The sequence below is a fragment of the Erythrolamprus reginae genome, chromosome 1 (assembly GCF_031021105.1).
Source record: "Erythrolamprus reginae isolate rEryReg1 chromosome 1, rEryReg1.hap1, whole genome shotgun sequence".
In the NCBI taxonomy this organism is placed as follows: Eukaryota; Metazoa; Chordata; class Lepidosauria; order Squamata; family Dipsadidae; genus Erythrolamprus; species Erythrolamprus reginae.
The window spans coordinates 183,969,604-183,994,328 of NC_091950.1; the positions used below are offsets into that span (position 1 = coordinate 183,969,604).

General features: G+C 37.8%; 1 protein-coding gene across 1 annotated transcript; it reads right to left on the minus strand.

The window, feature by feature from the left end:
* Positions 1-3,186: 3,186 nt before the first annotated feature.
* Positions 3,187-24,442, minus strand: GCG (glucagon). The gene is made up of 6 exons (XM_070731652.1): positions 24,345-24,442; positions 23,822-23,983; positions 16,259-16,312; positions 10,360-10,497; positions 6,610-6,753; positions 3,187-3,211 (listed from the first exon to the last, which is right to left on the minus strand). Exons 1-6 carry the CDS (start codon positions 24,437-24,439, stop codon positions 3,187-3,189), a joined length of 618 nt encoding a protein of 205 aa, XP_070587753.1. The 5' UTR covers positions 24,440-24,442.
* Positions 24,443-24,725: the final 283 nt, after the last annotated feature.

Here is a 24,725-nt window from a genome sequence, read left to right on the forward strand (position 1 = left end):
TAGGCAGGGTGCCTATGATTAAAACAACACGGCAATGATAATTTTTTCCTAATTTGTTTTCTTTACTTTCCCCAGACACATAGGTTTTTGAACTCCTTGGTTTCTAAATAAAATACAACATCACAGAAGTTTTATAAAAATATCAATCAGTGACCAAAGTTTAAAGCCCTGTCTGCAGAACCTCAAGGAACTAACTTACAGATCAAATAGATAGTAATATTTTTGAATTATTTTTTAACCAAAAAGGAGGTAAGGATGATCAACCATTGTTGAAATTAGTTAAGAGGCAAAAAAGAAGGCTCCCAGGGCACTATAGCAATTGCTGCTATGTTAAAGCAGAAAATGGGGAAAATTTGGTGCCATGAAAACTATTCACAGAGACAAAAAGAGAAAAAGATGAAGAAAGGGGGGAAGTTAAGGAAGGGAAGCTCATGTATAAAGTGTGGATTAGTATAACCGTTGATAAAAAGAAAACAATAGCTAGGTTGGACTAGTCCAAGATCCCTTCCAATTTTGTTGCTGTTATATTTGAGAACAAAGAGATTACTGTTTTGGATACAATAAATACAGCTGCAAGTGGTGCTTTGCAGGAATAGCAACCAACAGTTGATATGTGTGGAGTTCCCTTATATTACACCCAGAAAAATATATCCTGTGGCATGTTGTCAGCTGGAGGGACAGCTTCACATCAATTGCTAACCTATCTCTTGTCTCCAGCAAGCTGCAGAAGTAACTGTCAGGGTTCCAAGCAACAGATCCATTGAAAGCAAAGACTCCAAGGCAGGCGGATTCCTCAAAAATTGCTTCATTAGAAATATCATATTGACACATATCTGGTGAAAACCTCTGAGAGGCCTCTTGGTTTTTCACCTAATTAAAAGTAAAAGTTTTCCCCCCAATTCCAAACAATCCGACACATGGCCCAATCAATGCATCTTCCCCTCGTCTGGTGACATCACTTCTCCTTCCTCTGGCCAGGTGTGAGAATGTCCTTGGTTCCCAAGAGAAAGTATTTTATTTTGCCTACACAACCCTAACGCTCTCTAATGCCTACCTCCCCATCCCTCGCTTCAGTATGGAAGCACCGAAGTCTCAAAATGGCTCTGGCCAGATCAGTTTCATGGTTGATAGTAGCTGCGTCCCACTGGGATAAACTGGTGCAGGCTGTGTGTAGCTTTACACAACAAAGCAGATACTAGATATTCTTGAGCATTTTTGTTATACATTAGCAGTCTTGTGGTGTTCCCGTTGATATATCTTAAACACCAGCTTTTGGGGAGTGGCAGTACAAGATGGTTTGTGCCTTTCTGAACCAAACAATCTCTTAAACAAATGCAGCCTAACTTTTCTTTCATTCTTAGTTTTTGGTGTCAATTTTATAACTGTTTATTGTTTGGGTGAAAATTGACAGAATCACATACACCTTCTGGTTTCCCCCTCCCTTGTGGCTTTATATCTCCTCAGGATGAGGATCACTTTATCAGGAACAAGTTCTAAAGAAGTACATTTACTTCGAATTTTATATAGTTTGCAAAATTCAGAGTATGATTCAGACAATTTTTTTCCAGATGTTGGGCTTAGAATGTTGTACGAATTTGTACCAGGGATATATAATTGTAGCACTGTTATTTCCAGAACAGCTTGGGTTAGAGAAGGCTTCTCAGTAAATCCATCTTTTGGAAGGACTGAAGTGCTGTAAAAACATTGAGATCACTAGTCTGGCAGAATTTAATGTTTTTAAAACGTCATGATTTTAAATGCAGATGTCCACATACGTCTGGCTGTTTCCTGATGTGCTTAACTTTGCCTAGCTTTGCGTCTGAAAATGCTTCTTTATTACCCACCATCCTGAAAAGTTTAATTTAATGAAACATTATAGAAAGAATGTTTCTATCCAGCATCAGAAATAAAACTGTTCCTCCTCCTCTTCTTTCTTCTCAGCTAAAAGGTGCTGCTTACAGCTGTTTTTGTGGCTGATTATTATATCATTTTAATAAAAAAACTTTTCATTTAAAAAAATGATCTTAGTTTTAAAGAAAAAATCTTAGTTTTGTAAAGTTTGTCTACAGACATTGTTTACAAATCTGATTTGCTTTTAAAAATACTTTCTTTGGCATAAAAATAAAGATAAGGACATAAAATATAACATGGCTAGGTACTAATTCTTGCTCACGTACGGGTCTAAAACTATATCATTAAAAGGGGCCCTTTTTCCTAGTTGTAGCATGCGTGGGACTCTCACATTATAACTATAAAATAGAAGAAAACTACTCCTGGCTTTTCAGCAAGGAAGGCTTTTAAAGTTCATTTTGGTGTAAAGTAAACACAATCTGATAAGATGTATGTTTGTATGTGTATGCATGTGTGAAAATATCTGTCTCCTAAAATGTCAGCCAATTTTAAGACTAGATTTCTCTATTTTTAGGTTGCTGGTTTTCCACTCTTAATAATTCCCAGTCTGTATTTGGTTGGAAATTATGGAACTTTCCCATAGGGTAGCAGGATGGAAAGGCTGCATTAACAATAATGAGTTGTTCTCAAAAGAAGGGTCAATTCATCATTCTTGAAAACAAGAATAGTGAACGGAACAGATTTTGATAAGTTTTTTTTATTATTCATGCAATCTTCTTATAGGACTTTTAAAAGAGACAGCAAAAGTTCAGCTAAAAAAAAGTTGGACACCCCAAAAGCAGTATAATTTGTTTTATTTATTTGTTAATTTATTCAAGGCTATTCACTGATGATCTGGAAAGTGGACCCTTTTTATAACAAAGGTTTCAAGAAGGACATTTCTCCACAATTTTAACTGCCAGCCTTGCAATGGTTCATACTGGTTGGATGGATCCTTTTCAAAGACATATTATCTTTTTGTGGTGGTGGTGGGGAGGTCTTGTCAGCATGCTAACTTGTGTCCCTTTTGAGAATTTGCCTTAAAGATATTTCAGAATGATCTGAAAACTGGGTACTTTGACCAGTAATATTGAGATTTTAGTTATTTCCAGCTGACAAGGAGACACGCATTTTAAAATACCTCCGTAGTAGATAAAATAGTGAAATAAATTCATTTCATTGCAGGTCAAGATCTGTGGTTTTAGAATACAGAGAAAAAATATTAAAATTCAAAAATGAAATCCAGTGGCTGAAAGTGGATAAAGAGAAGACCTCGATGCCATGTTTTGCTGCATCTTATTGGTACTCTCCCTGAAGGTCCCTAGAATCGAAACAAAACAAACAGTTAAGGACAAGCACAGTGTTAAGTACATTTATACAATTCCTGTGAAGTGATACATGCAGTTTTTCAATTAAAATGTAGTAGCTGATAATACTTTTTATAAGACTGCAATGGTTTCTTCAATTTTCTATATGTAGAATACAGTGGTACCTCGAGATACGAGTTTAATTCGTTCCGGACCTGGGCTCTTAAGTCGAGCAGCTCTTATCCCGAACGACTTTTCCCCATAGGAATTAATGTAAATAATTTTAATTGGTTCCAGCCCTCAAAAAACTCACAAAGTTAGTCTAAATTATGCAGAAAGACATGTTTTTAATGAAGAAATGTACATGTGCATATAAATGAATAATGAAGTTTCTTTCACTTAACTTGTAAACTTTCTTAAACTTTTAAATTTACATATGTTCAACTTCTCTGCCACCCAATCCTGTAGGACAGAGGTCCCCAACCCTTTTTGCACCAGGGACCGGCTTTAAGCGATCAAGAGAGGAATGGGTGAATGAATGGACGGAGGGTGGGAAGGAAGGAAGGAAAGAGGGAAGGGACAGGAACAGAGGAAGGAAGCAAGGAAACTTATGAAAGGGGAGAGTAAGAGAGGAATGAGTGAAGGGAGGGAGGGAGGGAAGAAGGTGGGAAGGAGAAAGAAAAGAAGAAATAGAGGAAGGGAAGGTAAAAGAGAGAAAGAAAAAGAGCAAGAAAGAAAGCAAGAAAGAAAGAAAGAAAGAAAGAAAGAAAGAAAGGGGGAAGGGACAGGAACAGAGGAAGGAAGCAAGGAAACTTATGAAAGGGGAGAGTAAGAGAGGAATGAGTGAAGGGAGGGAGGGAGGGAAGAAGGTGGGAAGGAGAAAGAAAAGAAGAAATAGAGGAAGGGAAGGTAAAAGAGAGAAAGAAAAAGAGCAAGAAAGAAAGCTGCAAGCACCCCCCCGAGCCCCCCAGGCCGGCTGCAACCTTTTAAAACACGTGCGCCGCTTCGCAGCTGTCTCCTGAAGCCGAACGCGGAAGTTAGCATTTGGCTTCAGGAGACAGCTCCTTGGCGCTTGTATCTCGAATTTGGGCTTGTAAGTAGAACAAAAATATCTCTCCCCTCCCAGCTCTTATCTCGAGTTGCTCTTAAGTAGAGCAGCTCTTATGTCGGGGTTCCACTGTAGTCCAAATTGAGTTCTAAAAATAATGCATACAATGTAGCCAAAGTTAAATCCTAATCGTAGTGTTAGGTTGTAAACTTGCATTAATTTTATCCCTAATCAATGTTACTTGTAATAATAGCAGATAATAACAATTGAGCAAATTTATTTCATCGGACAAGAATGAGCTAGAACAATCCAGCGAAAAGTCAGTTCTTTATTTGTTCACATCAAATAGACAGAATCTTGCCAAAGTAAATGTTTACAACTCTCAATCTAGATGGATATACCCTGGGAGATTCTAAGGAGTGCCCATTTTCATTCTCTTCTTCTATCTGTTTCCAGGTTTTGCTATCTCTTGTCTCACCTCCTCACTTGGGACATCCTCCTTCCTTTCTGTGAAATTGCCACTTCACTCTTGTCTATCATAAGCTAGAAGTATCAAATGAAAAAAATTAAAGAATGCTGTGCTAACAGGGTGATGCCCTTAAAAAGATAATTTGAAAAGTTGTAGAAAATAAGTTTACTAATGGCTAATGTATTAGTGTTGGTGTATAGCACACCAGTAATATTAGCCTTTGGTAGTGTGATACTGTTCTGCAAGAGAACAATAATAAAAAATAAATATGGTTTAAAAACCTAGCTATGGACTCCCAGATGCATTTGTGTAGTGCTCAGCCCCTACTCTGTACCTGAGGCTAAATGAGTGGATTAAGAGATGTATGTTATGGCTAGTGTGAGGCGAAACCAAAGAAGTTCGGGTGAGTTTGCCAAACCCGAACCTTTGCTTGCAGCAAGCCGCTATGGCGCCCTTTTCTGTAAAAATAAACAAGGAGGTGGGGAATTCCCCAACTCCTTTTGCTTCCTTTTATTTTTACAGAAAAGGATGCCGCAGCGGTGCTGCAAGCAAAAGGAGGTGGGAAATCCCACAAAGGGATTCTGGGGGCGAGGCTTTGACATCACGGAGACTCCTTCCTCCCTGTTTCGGCCAGCCAGAAAGTAGTCTCTGTGACGTCAAAGCCCCGCCCTCGGAATCCCTTCATGGGATTTCCCACCTCCTTTGCCTTGCCGCGCAGCAAGCAAAAGTAGGTGGGAAATCCCACAATGGGATTCCCCACTCTCCTCCCGTGCGGCAGCATTTTGTGGTGTTTGGCCGAACCCGAACCCAAACTTTACCTGATCTTTTAAAAAAGCTTGAGTTCGGGTTCGGCATGCCGAACACTGCAAAATTCGGCACGAACCTGAACTTTGCAGGTTCGGTTCTCCCAACACTAGTTATGGCCAAGTAAGACTGTAGATTGCTGGTTGTGGTCTTGGTCAACTATTGATAATATATCTTTCCTGAATGATGAATCATGAGAAAATGTTTCTCTTGGGTGAAAAAAAAGAGAGTACTTTTTTTCCTGTCTCAGGATAAGACGGTATTATCATTTTTTAGAAATCTGAGATCAAATATCCATTCAGGCCAAATTTCCATTTAATGAGAAGATAGTGCTTCTTGTTAAATGAAACTTCAGACCACATATAAATTTTCAGCCTAACCTATATACAGGACTATTGTGAAAATACTATGGGGAGAGAGAGATATAGGTCACCCTGACCTTAATGGGGAAAAAAGAACCCAAGACAATAAAGAAAATATGTACAGAATATCAAGAAGCATTCTTAATGATTTCTTCATTTTTTTTCCTGCCAGAAACTCCAGCTTTTTATGCAAAAATAAGAAAACATTTTTTTAAATGTTCTCTACACTTTGTTTTACAAAAACCAGACAGTAGCTTGAAGCTACGATAGAAGAAAACACATGGAATCCAGACAAACTTCTGGAGAAAAGCTGTGCTTTTTAAAATAGCACTTTAAAAGAATAAGAGCCATAAGAGCCAGTTCAGGACTATAGGGGTGGGAGCAAGTTAAAAAAATACATCAAGATGGCGGTTTCAATTATGCTGTTGTGGCTACTATATTGAGGATTATTATTTTTTACTTCCCCAATGGACACCCCTGCCTCTTTTAAAGCAATGTACAGGGGAGTGATTACTGTTTTGTTTATTGATTTAAAAGATTTATATTGCCATCCATCCCATAACCATGATTCTGGTTAACGTAAAGGGATTATTTAGTATATTATATCAGTAAACTGTACTAAGAAAGTATTGTAATACTATCAGCAAAGTGAAAATAAATGAACATTTTCTCTCCCCCAGGAGGTAACCTAAGAGCAGCAGTAACCAAAATTAATCAAAATTCAGGCACCTCTGAGTAACTTTTTGGTTAATCAGCCACTTCAAGAATTCCTGAGTAGCTATGTCATCCAGGAGTTTATTGTAATCACTGGTGAAAGTGCCATCTGCATGTCTTCGACCAAGATCTTCACCTGTATGGGCTCCTTCTGAGAAACTTAAAAGGGAAAAATGGACAAATAGTATCTTTACACATTATTTTAAAAAAATAGATGTCAAAGGCCCTCAACACACGACTGACTTTTGTACTTCTTAACAACCAACTTTCAGTAAAATAAAACCAGCCTTTAGTACTATTTCATCTATTAATTCCGCTTCTTTTAAAAAGGATAATTAATAAAGAGAAATGTTTTATGCAGTTCAAGGACTTTAAGTCTATAGCTGTTAGAATTCAGTATTGCAGGCTAATTCTGCTGACTCCCAGTAGTTCGATTCTCACTGACCCAAGATTGATTCGGCCTTCCATCCTTCCGAGGTCACTAAAATGAGGATCCAGATTGTAGGGGACAATATGCTGACATTGTAAACCAATTAGAGAAGGCTGTAAAGCACTTTGAAATGGTATATACGTTTACATGCTATTGCTGAAGACCAGGTGATTTTACAGCATGGATTACAGGTCATGTCCAGTTATTTCATCCAAATGAAAATATTTTTTTTTAATTAACCCAGATTGAGCAGAATTGTTAATTGATATCACACACATATATACTTGGCTATCACTAAAGTCATCAACCTCCCTCTGGAGATTAGTATTTCCATTCTTAACTAGAAAGCAATCACATTATTAACTCCTATGAACCCTATGTCCTTTTTCCAACAGTTAATTCTTGTTGGCTGACCTGGGGAAATTATAAACACATAACTCTTCTTTTAACTCAGAATAAATACTTTATAGATTGTAATCTGTACTCAATGCATAATCACGGGGAGAGGACATTCTGTGCTGATCAATTAACAACCAGGAAACTTTGTTGCAGAATACTTTAAAAAACTGTTGATTCATTCTCTGAAATCTGTCTTCTCAGAGGACAAGGTTATTTATCTTATCAGTAAAGAACCTCTGTGTGATATAAGACAGCCCTTTTTAATTATCATTGACCAATAACATTTCTCAGGATCCTAAGTCCCATGTAATACCAAGAATTGCACCAGAATTAATATTTTGTGACAAAAGTTGTTGCTTACAAGTCAGTAACAGAAAAGTCTGATAGTTTTAGCATTACGCTTGGAAACAGTAATTATACAGAGACCATAATTCTCCAATTATATGTTCTTCTATTTGAGCCATTCATCAGCATCTTTTACAACTTCAGATTAAAAAGAACAGTTGGGGAAGGCAGAAATACGTAGATACATCTTGCTGTGAGCAGCATTGGCTAGTGCTAGTGGTTTTGCTGAAAATTTGTTCCTAAATACTTTTGAAGATCTACGAGATAAATATAAGGAGAATGTCCTGATTTGCTCTTATGAACCTTTTAACAGACAATGTTCCTTTTAAGAGGCATACACAGCTACATGTGATTCTTCTCATCAGATTTGTATTTTGGATTAACACAAAGGAACAAGATTAATTTCAAGCATTTGGCCAAGTTATCTTGAAATGATATGAATGAAAAATATGGGACATATATAAACACTGTGAAAGGACCCAGTGAGAGTAGTAATGCTAATAAAATACATGGCAGTAATCTAATCCTTTGCCCCTAGGACTCTGAGTAAGGACACCTTTGTGTTCCCAGCATTCTCTTAGTTCCTCTACTAAATTTTACTATTTTCATTAAACAAAAGAGGTCCATTATAAATCATTTATGTGCTACACTTAAGTTATTTTCTCAGTGATGTGTCCCTAAGGAAAAGAAAAATAATGAAGTATAAATTCAATGCCCACAACAATGAAGTATAAATAAGGATGTTGTGGGCATGGTGGCAGAGTGGTTAGAATGCAATATTGCAGGCTCAGTGCCAGCAGTTCGATCCTGACCAGTTCAAGGTTGACACAGCCTTCCATCCTTCTTGAGGTTAGTAAAATGAGGACTCAGATTGTTGGGGGAGGGCAATATGCTGACTCTGTAAACTGCTTATAGAGGGCTGTAAACAGTGATGAGCTACCAAAATGTTTACTACCACACTGTGGGTGTGGCTTATGCATTTTGTTTCAACATCTTTCAGTGCAAATTGGGTGCTCTGGGGTAGAGCTCCAAATTTTGCTACCGGAACTGCATTCCTGACCGGTCCCAAAGGAGCCCATCACTGGCTGTAAAGCACTGTGAAGTGGTATATAAATTTAAGTGTTCTGTAATTGCCTGTCAGTTCTGGATAGCTGCTCTTTATTACAGTAGATCAAGGGAGCTGATTTCCAATATCAAGTAAAATAAAACAGCAACAGCTCTAATTTTTACTGATGCTCACAAAATTGCTTCTTTTAATTAAATAAATAAATAAATAAATAGATACATTTGGAGCCTCTATCCTCCTCCTCCTTTTTCTCCTCCTCCTCCTCCCCCCTCCTCCTCCTCCAAACCTATTCTAAGAAATGTTCTCAAAGGATGCCCACTGGGTTATCCTAACCAGGTGTTCCAGAAATATATTTTCGCAGCTTTGGTCCCTTAATTTCAAGAGACGTAGTTGACTCTCAGAACTTATTTTATTATGCTGCCGATGATGGCGATAATCATAAAATTTTATAGAGTGCCAGTGACATGCATGGTGCTTTTACAATTGTTGACATGGAGAAGTGAGGTCAAGGGAGAAGGTATGGGAAGCCTTGCTCCAGAGAGCTCACAGTCTAAAGGTGTAAATAAGTACAAAGATGAGTTGATGTTCAATGGTCAGGCTCTTCAAGCAAGGTGGTTTCTCTCTCTCTCTCTCTCTCTCTCTCTCTCTCTCTCTCTCTCTCTTTGTGTGTGTGTGTGTGTGAGGAGGGGGACTGTGGTGAGTGGGATTGGTGAGGTGGAGGGATTGATTGAAGCCAGAAAAATGTTGTTCCAAATGTTCAATTGCCAAGAAAGATCGATTCGAGTCAGCAGTAGGTATAACGATCCAAGGAGTAAAAAAAAAAGAAGAAAAAGAAGGGGAGGTTGTTTTCGTGAAGATAGTGAGAACACGATGTAGGTGGTTAGTGATGGAATACAGGTTACTGACAGAGGTGTTGGCAGTCTAAAGTTATGGGATGCTTTGAGGCTGGGTAGGGGTAAATATTCAATATACTGCAGAATGAGAGTGGGAAGGTAGAAAAGAAAACATGAAAAGGAGTGGAAAGAGACTGACAGTGTGATAATGAGCTTCACAGCAACTTCTTGAGGATACTTGAGGGAAAGAAGAAGTTCAGGGAGGAGCAATATGCACAAACTTTGGGAAACAAACAAACACGTTAGGAGAAAAAAGCAGGATACTGGAAAGTGATCAAAGACCTTGTGAGAGATTTTGAGTAACAAATCTGATAATAATAAAAAAATAAGCGGGAACAACAATCAGATAAAAAGAAAGAGAATTCCATTGGTCTTCCATATGGCTTGGTCTTATGGAGAATTTTGACCTATTCATATATATAACACCACAGTAAATCTAAAACCTGGATTTTAATGGTAATTTAGATCATTTCATGCATGCAGAACATCTTTCATTTCAAAAATGAGGTGTGAAATACAGCAAGCAAAGGAAGGAAAATATATTTCAGCTTCACTGAGTTTGGATTGGCAAAAACTCCCCAAAGCTATGGCGTTTTTTTTTAAAACAATAGTAGCAATAGATGGTTTCTTACTCTCTTCTTCCTCGCCCATTCACTAACCAAGCAATGAACTCCTTAGCTGCTTGACCTTCCAAGTAAGAACTGATGTCACTGGTATAGGTGCCATCAGCATGTCTCTCGTATTCAGCATGACGCCGGGCAGGTCCATTGCTAAAAAAGAAAAGAAAAGAAGAGTTATTTGTTTAGACTCTTACCTCAATCCCACATTTCTTTCCCAATAGCTTTTCTACTCTGATCTGTATATGATCAGTTTGAATATGTCTTTGCAATGTAGCATCAGGGTGAAATAAGAAATGTTGGACCACACATACCCCAATGGCTGGTGTTTCTGAGCAGTCACTAAGACTAGGAACAGGTTTAGGTTTGCCATACCAAAGGGCAAGACCAGAAATGAGGAGGGGGGAAAAAGAAATCTGATGTTAAGATGGGTATTTTTCTGGAGAGAAAGAAAATTGGATTGCAGATCTGTCAGAGAAGATGAGGGATGGCATCATATTTCATCATTTCATCTTTTATACATTGCCCCCCAAATAATCTTTCTTTGCAACCCACATAAAAAAACCCTATTCCATATGGAAAAGAGAAGGGATACCTTTTACTGCAGTGAGAGTAATTCTGCCCGCTGCAGTTTGGACCAATTCTTTAGAAGTGGTAGCGGAAATTTTCCACTGCTTGCTGAACTGACTGCAATGATCAGCGGTCCACATTCCAGAACTGGTTCTCCGGTTGCCGCAGCTTGCAAAAAACCCTCTGCACATGCACAAAGGCTTCTGCTCATGTGCAGAGGGTCATTTCCATGAAGTGATGTAGGCCGTTTGCTTGCTTTGCTCATGCGTGTGAGCAAAACGGGCATGTATGTCACGATGCGAACCGGTAGAGAAGGTAAGTGGAACCCACCCCTGGTCTCAACAACGGGACTCACTGCTCACAGTCACTCATGCCCTCATCACCTTGAGATTCGACTACTGTAATGCTCTCTACATGGGGCTACCTTTGAAAAGTGTTCGGAAACTTCAGATTGTGCAGAATGCAGCTGCGAGAGCAATCATGGGCTTCCCAAAGTATGCCCATGTTACACCAACACTTTGCAGTCTGCATTGATTGCCGATCGGTTTCCGGTCACAATTCAAAGTGTTGGTTATGACCTATAAAGCCCTTCATGGCATCGGACCAGAATATCTCCGGGACCGCTTTCTGCCGCACGAATCCCAGCAACCGATTAGGTCCCACAGAGTTGGCCTTCTCCGGGTCCCGTCGAATAAACAATGTCATCTGGCGGGTCCCAGGGGAAGAGCCTTCTCTGTTGAGGCCCCAACCCTCTGGAAACAGCTCCCCCCGGAGATTAGAACTGCCCCCACCCTCCTTGCCTTCCGTAAACTCCTTAAAACTCACCTCTGCCATCAGGCATGGGGGAATTGAGGCATTCCCCCCTCCCCCGGGCCTATACAATTTATGTATGGTATGTCTGTGTGTATGTCTGGTTTAATAATGGGGTATTTAAATGTTTTTTAAATTTATTAGATTTGTTCTATTGTATGTTGTGAGCTGCCCCGAGTTTACGGAGAGGGGCGGCATACAAATCTAATAAATAAATAAATGTTCTTGGATGCCTTCATTGACAAGGTTCCTGAAATGGGTTTCGCTCCTTCCAAAAGCTCATTTTATTAGCTTATTTTATTATTATTTTTTAAAGGTTTTCTGAACAGATTCATAACCAAGGGATTGTGCCCTTCACAGTGAAATGATACAGCACTCTCTGACAAATCACATTCCATTTGCTTTGTTCAGTTTGTTTGGCTACCCAAAAACATCGCGAGGTGCCTGGCAAAACTTTCTCCAGGCATGTAATAAGGAAGATGCTTTACAGAACAAGAGCTCAACTAAAGGTCTCTGGTAAAAAAAAAAACCAAGCGCATTATCCGTAAGTCACAGTGGGCTCATTTTACATAGGTATTCTCTTATATCTAATTTGGCAAACTGATCATGGGAGCAATGAATGAGTAACTTGTTAACATGTCACCAGATATTGTTTATAAGTCAAACACAGGTACCAATCTAGATCTGTTTGCAAACTCTCACTTAGGCTAATTTATAGCTTGGTATATAGTTGTCCAGAACGAGATCTGTTTTTCAATTGACAAATTAGAACAACTTATATGAGAAAGACATACAGGGAGACATCGACTTACAACAGATCCTTTTCATACAATGACAGTGAAAAAAAAAGTGACTTTCTGTTTTGAAGGTTTTTCCTTTTCTGCTGCTTGTAAAAGGACCCTCACTCTGACCCCTGGGGTTTAAACTGATCTTCATTGCTTCCCCTGAAGCACAGCTGATCAGCCTCTCAGCTGTGTTTCAGGCCGATTCCAGCCATAGTTCCCTCTAAGCTGAGCAGTGAGCAATCGCTCACTTAAAAATCATCATCAACTCAGAGTTTTCCAAACCTGCCCAGAAGCCGAGAGAGAAAGAGTGAGAGGGAAGGAGAGAGAGAGGAAGAGAGGAAGAGAGAGAAACAGATACAAAAAAGAAAGGAAGGAAAAGAGAAAAAAAAAGAATGGGAGTAAGGAAGAGAGAAAGAAAATCAAAATCTAGTTTGAAACTAGCTCAACTATTTAAGTGGCATTTTGATATTGATAGAGTTGCCCTATTATGAGCTCACTGTTATAGACACACAGTACAGTATTTTATTTTGAAATTCTTTGAGGCAAAACAGGGTGGGTTTTTTGTTTGTTTGTTTGTTTATTTATTTATTTATTATTTCTGTGCCGCCCAGTCCCGAAGGGACTGCCGCTCAGACACTATACTTTTCCGCCCCCCCCCCCCAAAAAAAAAATTAGAGGGAACACTGATCAGCCACTGAGTATGTGTGGAAGATTGTGTGAGGGAATGCACACACGAATGGAGTTTGCATGCACGTGCAAAACATTGAGATGTGAACCGGTGGTGGAGGTAAGTGGAACCCACCCCTGGAGAATGAGTATGTATGCATTTAATTCCTATAGAATCTATATAGAAAAATGCAAAAACTGCCATCTAGGCCAAGCCTTTCTCTCTCTCTCCCTATTTATTATAGAGTATAATTAGTTTCTTTTTCATGTCTATTTTGTTGGGATGTTTTGATGTAAACCTGTAGAAAGCCCTGTGAAATGTTGACAAAGCATTCCTTCACACATTACACAGTCAGCAAATACAACCATTTTAAATGGTTATATCTGCATAAGCTATAGTTTAAATGGTTACATCTGCATAAGCAGAAGCTATATCTGCATAAGCATTTCTTTACATTTTAAATGTAAAAATGCTTATGCAGATATAACTTGGGGACTTAGCAATAGTTCCCCACAGTACACACGCATGAACGAGAAGCAGAGGCTTTGCAACTTTCCCAGCATTTGCCTCTCCATCATGTGCCATATAGCCCATATGCTGTGATCATTTGAAAAAAAACGTATTTGCAAAACAAATGGGCAGATGGTTGTTGAAGCCAATTTAACTTGCCTGTGTCCACAGCATAATATTCGGAGACTCGGAATATGGGCTAGGAAGGGAGTTACTTCAAGGGTGGAGTATATGCTTGAATGCAAGAGATTCCAGATGCAGAGCATTTCCAGATGGGGCTTAGTTATCCCTTTCAGGTCAAAATCCTAATTGTACGCCCTGCTTGCCATTGGAATGATTGACATCCAGCTGACGTATACCAATGGCAAAACTTCTGTTCTATGAGTTACAACACTGACGTTCTGCAGAGCTTAGGCATTGTGGGTCGGGTGGAAAGAACCTTTCTCTCATTGGAAGTGACTCCCCCTCCCCCATTCTCTGTTTTTTCTTCAATGGGAAATTGAACAACTATCCTTGTGGTATGACCAGAACAATCTAGAACTGAACACACTCAAAACCATAGAAATGGTGGTAGACTTTAGGAGAAACTCTTCCACCCTTCCACCTCTCACAATACTAGACAATACAGTATCAACAGTAGAGACCTTCAAATTTCTAGGTTCTATCACATCTCAAAGGCCTAAAATGGTCACCTAACATCAAAAACATCATCAAAAAAGCACAACAAAGAATGTTCTTTCTGCGACAGCTCAGGAAGCTCAAACTGCCTAAGGAGCTGCTGATACAGTTCTACAGAGGAATCATCGAGTCTGTCATCTGCACCTCTATAACTGTCTGGTTTGGTGCTGCAACCCAACAGGACCAACACAGACTTCAGAGGATAATCAGAACTGCAGAAAAAACAATTGCTGCCAACCTGCCTTCCATTGAGGACCTGTATACTGCACGAGTCTAAAAGAGGGCGGGGAAAATATTAACTGACCCCTCGCATCCTGGACATAAACTGTTTTAACTCCTACCCTCAAAACGTCGCTACAGAGCACTGCACACCAAGACAACTAGACACAAGAACAGTTTTCCCCCTAATGCCATCACTCTACTAAACAAATAATTCCCTCAACACTGTCAGACTTTTTACTAAATCTGCACTTCAATTTCTACTAGTTTTTCTCATCATTCCTATCATCCTTTTCCTCCCACTTAGGACTGTATGACTGTAACCTGTTGCTTGTATCCTAAGATTTTTATTAATATTGATTGTTTCCTTGTTGCTTATTTGACCCCTATGACATTCATTAAGTGTTGTATCACATAATTCTTGACAAATGTATCTTTTTCTTTTATGTACTCTGAGAGCATATGCTCCAAGACAAATTCCTTGTGTGTCCAATCACACTTGGCCAATAAAATTCTATTCTACTCTATTTTTGCTTCCTTCTCCATAATCTTAATGACATCAAGTCCTGGCATTGAACTTCAATACAGTACTGGGATGGAATTTCATCTATTTTTTTGTTACATTCTCTTGAGCCACAAAAATAAATATGCCAAGCAAAGAATTATGGGAGGGAGAAAGACTTGGCCTAGATGCCAGTTTTCACATTTTTCTATTACTTGGCTGGAGAAAATCTTATTTAGCTCATACAGAATTCACAGTGGCTGTTGAGATGATTACCTTAACTAACTAACTAACTAACTAACTAACTAACTAACTAACTAACTAACTAACTAACTAACTAACTAACTAACTAACTCTAACTAACTAACTGATTACCCCATTTCCCCTGATAATAAATCCAATCAGGATTTTGAGTGCATGGCAGTAAGGCCAAGCACTTATTTCATATAAACAATATAAGACAGGGTCTTATTTTCAAGGAAACACAGTAACTAAGTACAAAACACAGAGCATAAAAACTGTTTTCCACTACCCAGGACTCCTGAGCTAATGGAATTCAGTTCCTAACATCTACTTGCTAATACTTGCTAGAAATTGGGAATTAATTCAAGTCAACTAGGGGGCAACTTGTTGAAGGATGTTGCCTTGAGGCAGCACCATTTGTCAGACTAGGTTACACCATGCTAGGTTGTATAGAGTAACTTCCACTGTAACAATCATATGTTTTGCCTGAAGTATGAGTCACTGGAATTTATTTAATCTATATATGTATCTCTCTCTCTCTCTGTATTCTTTAAGCTATTTAGATTCAAATGTTTGAAAGGGGGTACAAATGCTTATAATAAATGAATAAAACAAATACATTGCTCATCATCATCAGTGTCACCAACTTAGGCAGTGCAATCAACCACTGAGAGAATTTCTGTCCAGATGTCCTCTTCCCCCGTCCCACTACATAATGCAACAGCCAACATGTGAATTGGCAAAGGCAGGCGTTCATGTGCACCAGTGTGCTGCAAACATCTCTGAAATAAGGCCAATGGTTTTAGGAATGTGCCACTCTATTTGCAATTAAGGCAGGCTATATTTTTAAAAATGTGACCCAGTCAAGTCAGCTTATAATCTATTTTTGTTGCATGCCTCTATTACACAATTTATCTTAACTGAAAATACCTTGCAAGCTGGTCCAGGAATTTTTCTTTTTCTCTGTCTTCAAGTCCTTGTTGTCTGTGGCAGAGACCCATCACAGTTATTAAAATGGCATTTACACAAGTAGAAAAAAGCACACGATATCCTTAATTAAACATTTCTGTGATACTTAAATGACAAGAATAATTTTTGGACAAGAACCCCATATATGAATCCTATCACTTCTGTATTTAATTCCAGACAGATTGTAAATATTTTGTGTTTTATTAGCTACAATATTTATGCTTGGAGTAAACTTAATTGCTCAATCAATCTATCCTGTGGCTAAGGGTATTCAGTCTAATAAAGTTTTTTCCTAGATTGGAACAGCTACAAACCTCCACAATATATATATGAACTTTAATTCCATCTTCTCTAGCATTTACAGAAAATACAGAACAGAAAATATCCAAGAAAAATTCCAAAAGTGACCAAAATTTGGAATCAAAGAATGAAGCCTCTTTCTGTCTGAAGAAACACTTGTTTCCATAAGTATATTTGTTCAGTTGTGATTTATTATTCATTTTTTAACAGTTCAGGCAAAAGCTCCTTCTCCAATAAGCATGTATAAATTGATTTAATATGAATTAAGTCATATAATTGCTCAAGTTCACAGTGAACCATTTTTCTAGCTTGGTGGTAATGATCTTGAATAACCTTTTGTAAACTAATTGTCCTGGTCATAGGTTGAAGGCTTACTTGCAACCATTTCCTCTATATTGTAAAGATTTTTTGCAGGAAGTAAGAATGATTGAATGATCCATATTGAATCAACATGGAGTGCTGGAAAGTACAGTATACCCAAAATAAAGAAATAGCCAAACAGGAAATGCTGGTTCTGTGAATCAGTTTGAACAGAGCTTTCCCCTTACAATTGTTCAAGTTTCTTCTATAATTAATCCTTAAAGCCAGGGGTGAAATTCAGCTGCTTTTAACAAGTTCTGGAGAACCGGCAAATACCATCTCTGGCTGCCCCCAGAATGGGATGGGGATGGAGATTTTTCAATATCCTTCTCCTGTGACGCCCACCAAGCCACACCCACAGAATTGGTAGGGAAAATTTTTGAATTTCACCCCTGCTTAAAACCAAATAATTGTTCTAAAACACCCACTTGTTTTTATTAACTGCCTATTTCAAGATCTACTTGAAAGGGACAATATAATCTTATGTCTCCTAGACTTGATTAAATCACAGTTATACCCCCTCTCCATCAATTCCATTCTTAAACATTTGGTGCCCTTGTTTTCATGTATTTTTTTTTACTTACTTGCAGAAGAAATAAGCATCCAGGGATCAAGTCAGCAATCAAAATTAAGGGAAAGCAATTCATTGTTTTCTTGATGTTTCAGACTACAATTCCCAGTTCTGGCTGGGGCAAATAAGAATTGAAGGCCAAAACATCTGAAAGGCAACAGATTTGATGCATCTGGACTGCATGCTTGGGTCTATGATCTATTCAATAGGAATCCTTTCAATTTTTCACCAAGAACGTGCTGGGAACTCAGAACTATTTACTGGGAATCTGTCCACATTTTTCTCTGGACATGAGGCTAGAAACCATGGTCCCTCATGCCTGGAAGTACTAGGTTGCAGAGACATGGTACAGGATGATGGCAAAAAGATCCAAATAATCAATTCAACCACAATGACAACTTTTTAATAATTCAATCTAATTTAATTAATTGATAATGCCCAATCACTTCCTTCCTGTTGCCACTAAAAATTGCACAGACAAGTTCATGTGGTCAATAGAAAACTGTAAGAAATTTGATTTAGGGAAACTCAAAGAACATTTTTAAACCAACATCTAATTAAGGCATTGAGATGAAACAATTACATCATTGAAACTGAGAGAAGACATCAAAGAAGCAAAATAATATACATGATAAGGAAAATACAATGGAGGATGAAGTATTTGGTCACAACGATCCAAATACTGATGAGTGAGACAGTAAAGTACCAAATTACTTTGACTGTCAGCGTTAGAAATGGCAAATAAAACAAGCATTGGAAGAGATGAGAAATAAAATTAAAATTCACAAACTGTACATTTCATTTCAAGAGTTGCACATTGTTCTTGGTTCTAGTGATATACAGTACCACAAGGTTCCTCAGACTGTATGTTAGGGAATTTTGATTCTAAGCTGCTCGGATAAGATCAATCATCACGGATCTATAAATCACATTATAGTTCCTGCATTGCACAAGAACCTTGTATGCTGTCTACAAGCAGAGGAGATTAAACAAAACTAGGACACCCTTGGGTAAGAACTTTGTAGAAGGAAAATTAGCTGACTCTAAATCGTTGTTCATAGTGTTCGATTTCAAGGCCCTTCTGCATGTATATGAGCAGAAACAAGATTCATCAGAGTTCAGTGGTAGAATAAACACTTTACATGCAGCCCTTAAATCAGTGTAGGATATCTCCAGTTAAAAGAGTCATTGAGCAGCCGATTAAAAATGGACCTGCTCAAAATTCTAAGCAGCCATTGTCTTTTTCAAAAGGCAACTGGGTTGCTTTCTCCTTGAGGAGAGGGGCGGCATACAAATCTAATTAATAATAAAATAAATTTTGCTTCTCATTTAAGAAGCTTCTTGGACGAGAAGCAAACACCTTCTTCATGGAAAAACAGTCCAGTCCACCTTTGAGACAATGATGTCCTGGATGACTGGGAATCTTCATAGACTCTAAGCAGTCATTGTTTGTCTGAAGACATCATTTTGGGATAGATGAATGAGTTTAGTGTTCTGGTTTCTTTTGGGAGAAAGGCATGGCATATAAATTGGCTCCCTTTTAAAGACTGGAAAGTCAATCCTACCATATGACAACATTAGTTTTCTTGGTTATATCACAACACTCTACTATGTCATTATATTTCCGTATATCTTTTATACATAACTTGCTCTGCTTGAGAACAATAAAAAATTAGTCCAATTGTCTTTTATTTAAACTCTAGCAGGTTACCAAATTGAGCCTACATTGGAGTTAGAATATCTGGAAAGCTTTTTCAATCAATTGTTTAAAATGATACTTTTTCAGAAATACTGTAGTTTTATTAAGATGTTATACGCCAGTTAGATAGTTTTTAAAGCACATTTTAGGACAGTGGTTTTAAATTATTAGGAAGTGTACATCTGCATGCATATATGGGCATGTGTAAAATAAGAGAGAGTCAACATATTTACACTCTGAAAAAAAGTTCTGCCAGATTGGAACAATAGGTATTAAAATAGCAAATATGATTATAGTACACAGGCCCATTGTGACATGAAGTAAAAATCTTCAATCCTATCTACATTATCATTAGGGAATGATATTGACCAGGAAAAGAATGTTGAAATTAATCAGCATGTGAAAATTGTGAAATGATACATTTTATCTTAAGGACCATCTCAAAATTTTAACTTTGAGTATCATAGTGCCGATATATATTTACAATAACGCCGCCATACTTGCAATATAGTGTGCAGTTCTAGCCACTTCACCTCAAACAGGATATTGCAAAGCTGGGAAAAGGTGTTTTAATTTTATCTTCACACTCACCAGTTCTTCCCTAAACAGAATGCACCCACGCAGCACACTTGGTGAATTTTCATGCTCTAAGAAAAGCCATTATAGAAGAGAATGTACAGGCTAAATTATGTCTTAGCAAGCTGTGAAAAAACTGTGAAAATGTGAATTTTGTGTTAGAGATCATTAGGAAATGGGCTGAAAAATGAAACTGCCAATATTATATTGCTTTCATAAAAATCTATTGTGCAGTAGTTTTTGTTGCTATAATTTCAAAATGTCACAGTAGCACTGAGGAAATTTGAGGGAAAAAACCTGATTAAATAATCAAGAAGATGACATCCAATTTCCTAATACAGAAAAAATGGCAAAAATTGTTTTTAAGTCATGACAACTAAACTTAGGTGCATGATATAAGAAAATGGACTCCACCAGCCTTCAATATTTCAACTGCTGAACATCCGATGGAATGTAATACTATAAAACTTAGGAAAGATCAAAGAAATTCTTCTGTGGATTTTTTTTTTTACCAGAGACTGATTAAAATCACAGCTGTTTTAGCTAATGATCTCAAAGAATGCTATTCATAGTGGCAATACTATATCTAATTTTATAAACATTCTGTTTCTTAACCCTAGGTAGAAAGGTGAACTAGAAGTCCCCAAGTTTACAAGAATTGTTAGATCAACGTAACCCAGTATCTCTTGATAGCAGTAAAGAGAACATTATACACTAACTTGGAAAATTTTTATTATTTTATTTATTTATTTATTTATTTATTTTTATTCTTTGTCCAATATACAATACATATGAGAGAGAATAGACATTAGGTAATATATATAAAGATAGGAAGTGAAAAAAGAAGAGAAGTGGATAGGAAGAGAATATATATAGAGGAGAGAATATATAAGATAAAAGCGGTAAGGAAAGAGAATTGGACAGGGGACGATAGGCACATCAGTGCACTTATGTATGCCCCTTACTGGCCTCTGAGGAATCTGGAGAGGTCAATCGTGGAGAGTTTAATGGAGAAGTGTAGGGGATTGGGGGTTGACACTATTGAGTCCGGTAATGAGTTTCACACTTCGACAACTCGATTGTTAAAGTCATATTTTTTACAGTCAAGTTTGGAGCGATTAATATTAAGTTTGAATCTGTTGTGTGCTCTTGTGTTGTTGCTGTTGAAGCTGAAGTAGTCGTTGACCGGAAGGACGTTGCAGCGTATGATCTTGTGGGCAATACTCAAATTGTGTTTTAGGCGCCGTAGAGGAAAAATCTAGGATTTTAATCCTGGAGGACTGACCTACAGGTCAGGTACAATTATGTGGATGCAAATACTTCCTCTTACTCTGGACCTATAGATTCATTTTTGCCTACAGTAAAGAAACTAACCTAGTCATGCTGCTAGAGATAAGATTTCTGCCAAGAAGCCAACTCCTCTCAACTTAAGAGTTCAGAGCTTGGAAAGATTTAGCATCTAGTCTGGTGCGAAATCTGACTGGAAAGGATCCCCTTAAAATCTGCCTGGCTTTGTTGGGAGAAGAACATAGCAGAATAGTTAAGCCTTTGAACTAAGAGGGTTGTTAATGTTTTTCACTTGCAGTTGAATGTACAGTATTGATGTATGTTTGAATATGTAACTCTGAATGCAATGTCTTCTGGTACAGTATATTGTTACTTGAAGATAAAAATCTGTGGAATGTACAAATCTGTATGATTTGATATAAAAATCTGTATGTATTTTGCAGTTAAAATTTCGGATGTACTGATTACAAGTTATATTTGATGAGATTACAATTACATTTTGTTTCAGACTCTAGCAAAACTAAACTGAGTGTGGGAGTTCATGGCTTTAAACAAAACTGTAAATTACTTGAAATGGAATTACCTTGACATCAACTTTAAACCCCAATGTAACAATGAACACTAAATCTAAAAGCGAAGCTGAACAATTTGAGCTGATGTACTTGGTCTTAGGGTTAGAATTTAGGGTTAGGAGTTAGGGTTAGGTTTGAATTAAGGTTAGGGTTAGGGTTTAAGTTTAAGTTTAAAGGCTAGGGTTAGATGTTAGTTGTTATGGTTAGGGTTAAGGTTAGGGGTTAGGGGTTAGGGGTTAGGGGTTGGGGTTGGGGTTGGGGTTGGGGTTGGGTTAGGGATAGGGATAGGGATAGGGATAGGATTAGGGATAGGGATAGGGTTAGGGTGAGGGTGAGGGTAAGTTCTTCCAGTACATGCCCACAGTGAAGCTTTGGGATTAATAAGTCTTCGGAGAGGGGCGGCATACAAATCTAAGTAATAAATAAATAAATAAATAAATAATAATCAGTGATTCTTATGTCAAAATCTATAGTATAGTCATCCTTCAAACAGTTATAGACTTTACTAAGTTTCTAGAAGATTAGGACTTCAGATTCTGCAATACTCCACTCTGAATAGAGCTAACAAAGGTCTATAGGAGATAAAATCGAACACAAATGGGAGATCAAAGCTGGGAAAACTGTGCTAACATTGCATGATTTTGAAGCCTATACAGATAGTTCTCAACTTATAACCATTTGTTTAGTGGCCATTTGAAGTTACAAGGGCACTTAAAAAGTGATTTATGACCTTTTCACCTTTTTTATTGCAGCACTTCCATGGTCATATAATCAAAAATCTGGACATTTTGGCAACTACCATGTATTTATGACGGTTGTATTGTCCCAAGGTTGTGTGACGTGTTTTGTGGCCTTCTGACAAGCAAAGACAAGGAGGAAGCCAGATTTATCTAACAGTCGTTACTAACTTAACAACTGTAGTGATTCACTTAATAAATATGGCAAGAAAGGTCATAAAACTGAGGAAGACGCACAATAATCACTATATGCTCCACTATATTCCCCAATGTATTGATCTTATAATCATAAAGCACATGTAAATTATTATCTCTTACACCTGTAACTAACTTCCCTTTTTCATACTTCACTAACCTTTAGAAAAACCCTTTGCTTACTGGAACACGCAAGGAACTATATCACAAAATAGAAAGTAACAGATGGTGTAATTTGTAAAATTTGAATATGTGTGTGTGTGTAAGTGTATGTATATGTATATATGTGCATATGTACATATATGTATGTATATGTGTGTGTGTGTGTGTGTGTATTTGTTTTTGTAGATTTTCACGGGTAGAGTTATGAAGGTCTTGGCATATTTGAGTTTTTTCCCATGTAAGTTTCAGAAAATCCTGTCGACGTTTCGACACACACATATTTTTGCTGACAAGTGAAAAGGAAGGGAGCCTAGTATAGATCTATTTCGACCTTTTGACAGAAAATCAACCATATATATATATATATATATATATATATATATATATATATATATATATATATATATATATATATATAAATTTTTACAGCCAGTATGAGGCCTTGTCTATCTGAATTTCATTTCATGTCATCAAGGAGACACACTATGCCCCACAAAAAATGGGAATCCCTTTACTAGGGCTAGTGAACAGAGGATATGTCCACCAGGATATTTCCTTTTATATGGAAGTTGCACATATTGACAGTTGTTACTGTTGCATAATCCCCATTCATTTTGGTGAATGCTCATAATCCTCCACTAATTAACATCTGTTTTTCACATTCGAAATGTACCCAATATTCAAATCTTAGGCTAGAGAACGAGAAAGTGGTCGTATGAAGAAACAGAAGCTGAGATAACTCCAATATATGAAAAATGTCTCTACATAACCTGGCCCCAGAAAGATAAGTGGCAAAGTTAGAATGAATGGATAGATGAATGGATGAACTGGCTTGATGGTAGACTTTGGATGAACAGAGGGATGGATAGATGGATGGATGAACAGCAAAGCTCTTAAGTCTTGCTTAAGTTCTGCGAATCTTATGCATAAACTTAATAGAGTATCTGTCCATATATTTCATCATGCCTTTCTTTGAGTTTATATGTGATCAATTATTTTGTGTGGTTTTATTTCCCAGTGAAGTAGTTTGTAAGGGGGTTGAGGTTGGGCGTTAATTTTGCTTACCCGCTTCTTTTAGTGTTCATTAGCCACTCTACAAAATCTTGAGCTCGTCTGGTGTCCAAGTACTTGCTGTAATCGCTGGTGAATGTACCTTGTGAGTGACGTTTCACTTCATTCAGCTGTCTAGGGTCATCTAATGGTTCAGCCTGGGAAGCTTTGAATGATCTATAAGTGTGGTTTGTAACAAATTAATTGCACTGAAGATTGCACATTTGAAAGGTGCTACACGGTGTATCGACCTCCTTCAAAGATATAGATGCATTCTAAAAATAACCGCTATTAGAAAGGGTCATTAGTTGCCTAATTACTACTGAGTAACAGGAAAAATAGATGCTGTTTAGACAACAATAAGAACTATGGAAAGCATTAATAACTTGACATGTTGTTGACTTATCCAGCTTTCAGAGGTAGGGGGAAAAAAGCATTAGTCTTTTAAAAGAATTTCCATTTCTGTCTCTCCTCCAATGCAAGAACAATCCATTGTCCATATTGTCCAACTATTGAATTTTAAAAATATGACATTTACCTGGCTTTCTCTTCTGTCTCTTGAAGGGGGCTTTGCCAACTGGTCTGAGCAATCATTAAAAGTAATCCAGCAATGAAGCACCAAAGTCGTTTCATTTCTGCTACCTGTGGACAAGGAAGAAGGAACCATAGTCAATCTAACATATTTCAACACCATTTGTATGTAAAGGTGAGAGTGGTGTGGACGCCTAGTGGTGAAGATGTTTGCCTTCTACTTGGAAGGTTGGGAGTTCAACCCTAGGTAGTGGCTGATATTTCTCTGCTAGGGCACACACACACAAAAAATCTGCTGTGAACTCTGCGAGGTGTCAGGAAGGGCATCCAGCCAGTAAATGCTCAGCTCCATTCAGTTGCTTTGGATCTAGCCTGAATTTAAGGGATC

What these genes read in the sequence shown, in the direction of transcription:
- GCG (XM_070731652.1), bottom strand. Translation starts at nt 24,439, where the DNA reads ATGAAACGACTTTGGTGCTTCATTGCTGGATTACTTTTAATGATTGCT. An exon ending in AATGGGCGAGGAAGAAGAGA is followed by an intron (nt 6,754 to 10,359) that starts GTAAGAAACCAT and finishes TTCCCTTTTAAG; the next exon opens with TTTCTCAGAAGGAGCCCATA. An exon ending in AACCAAAAAGTTACTCAGAG is followed by an intron (nt 3,212 to 6,609) that starts GTGCCTGAATTT and finishes TTTCGATTCTAG; the next exon opens with GGACCTTCAGGGAGAGTACC.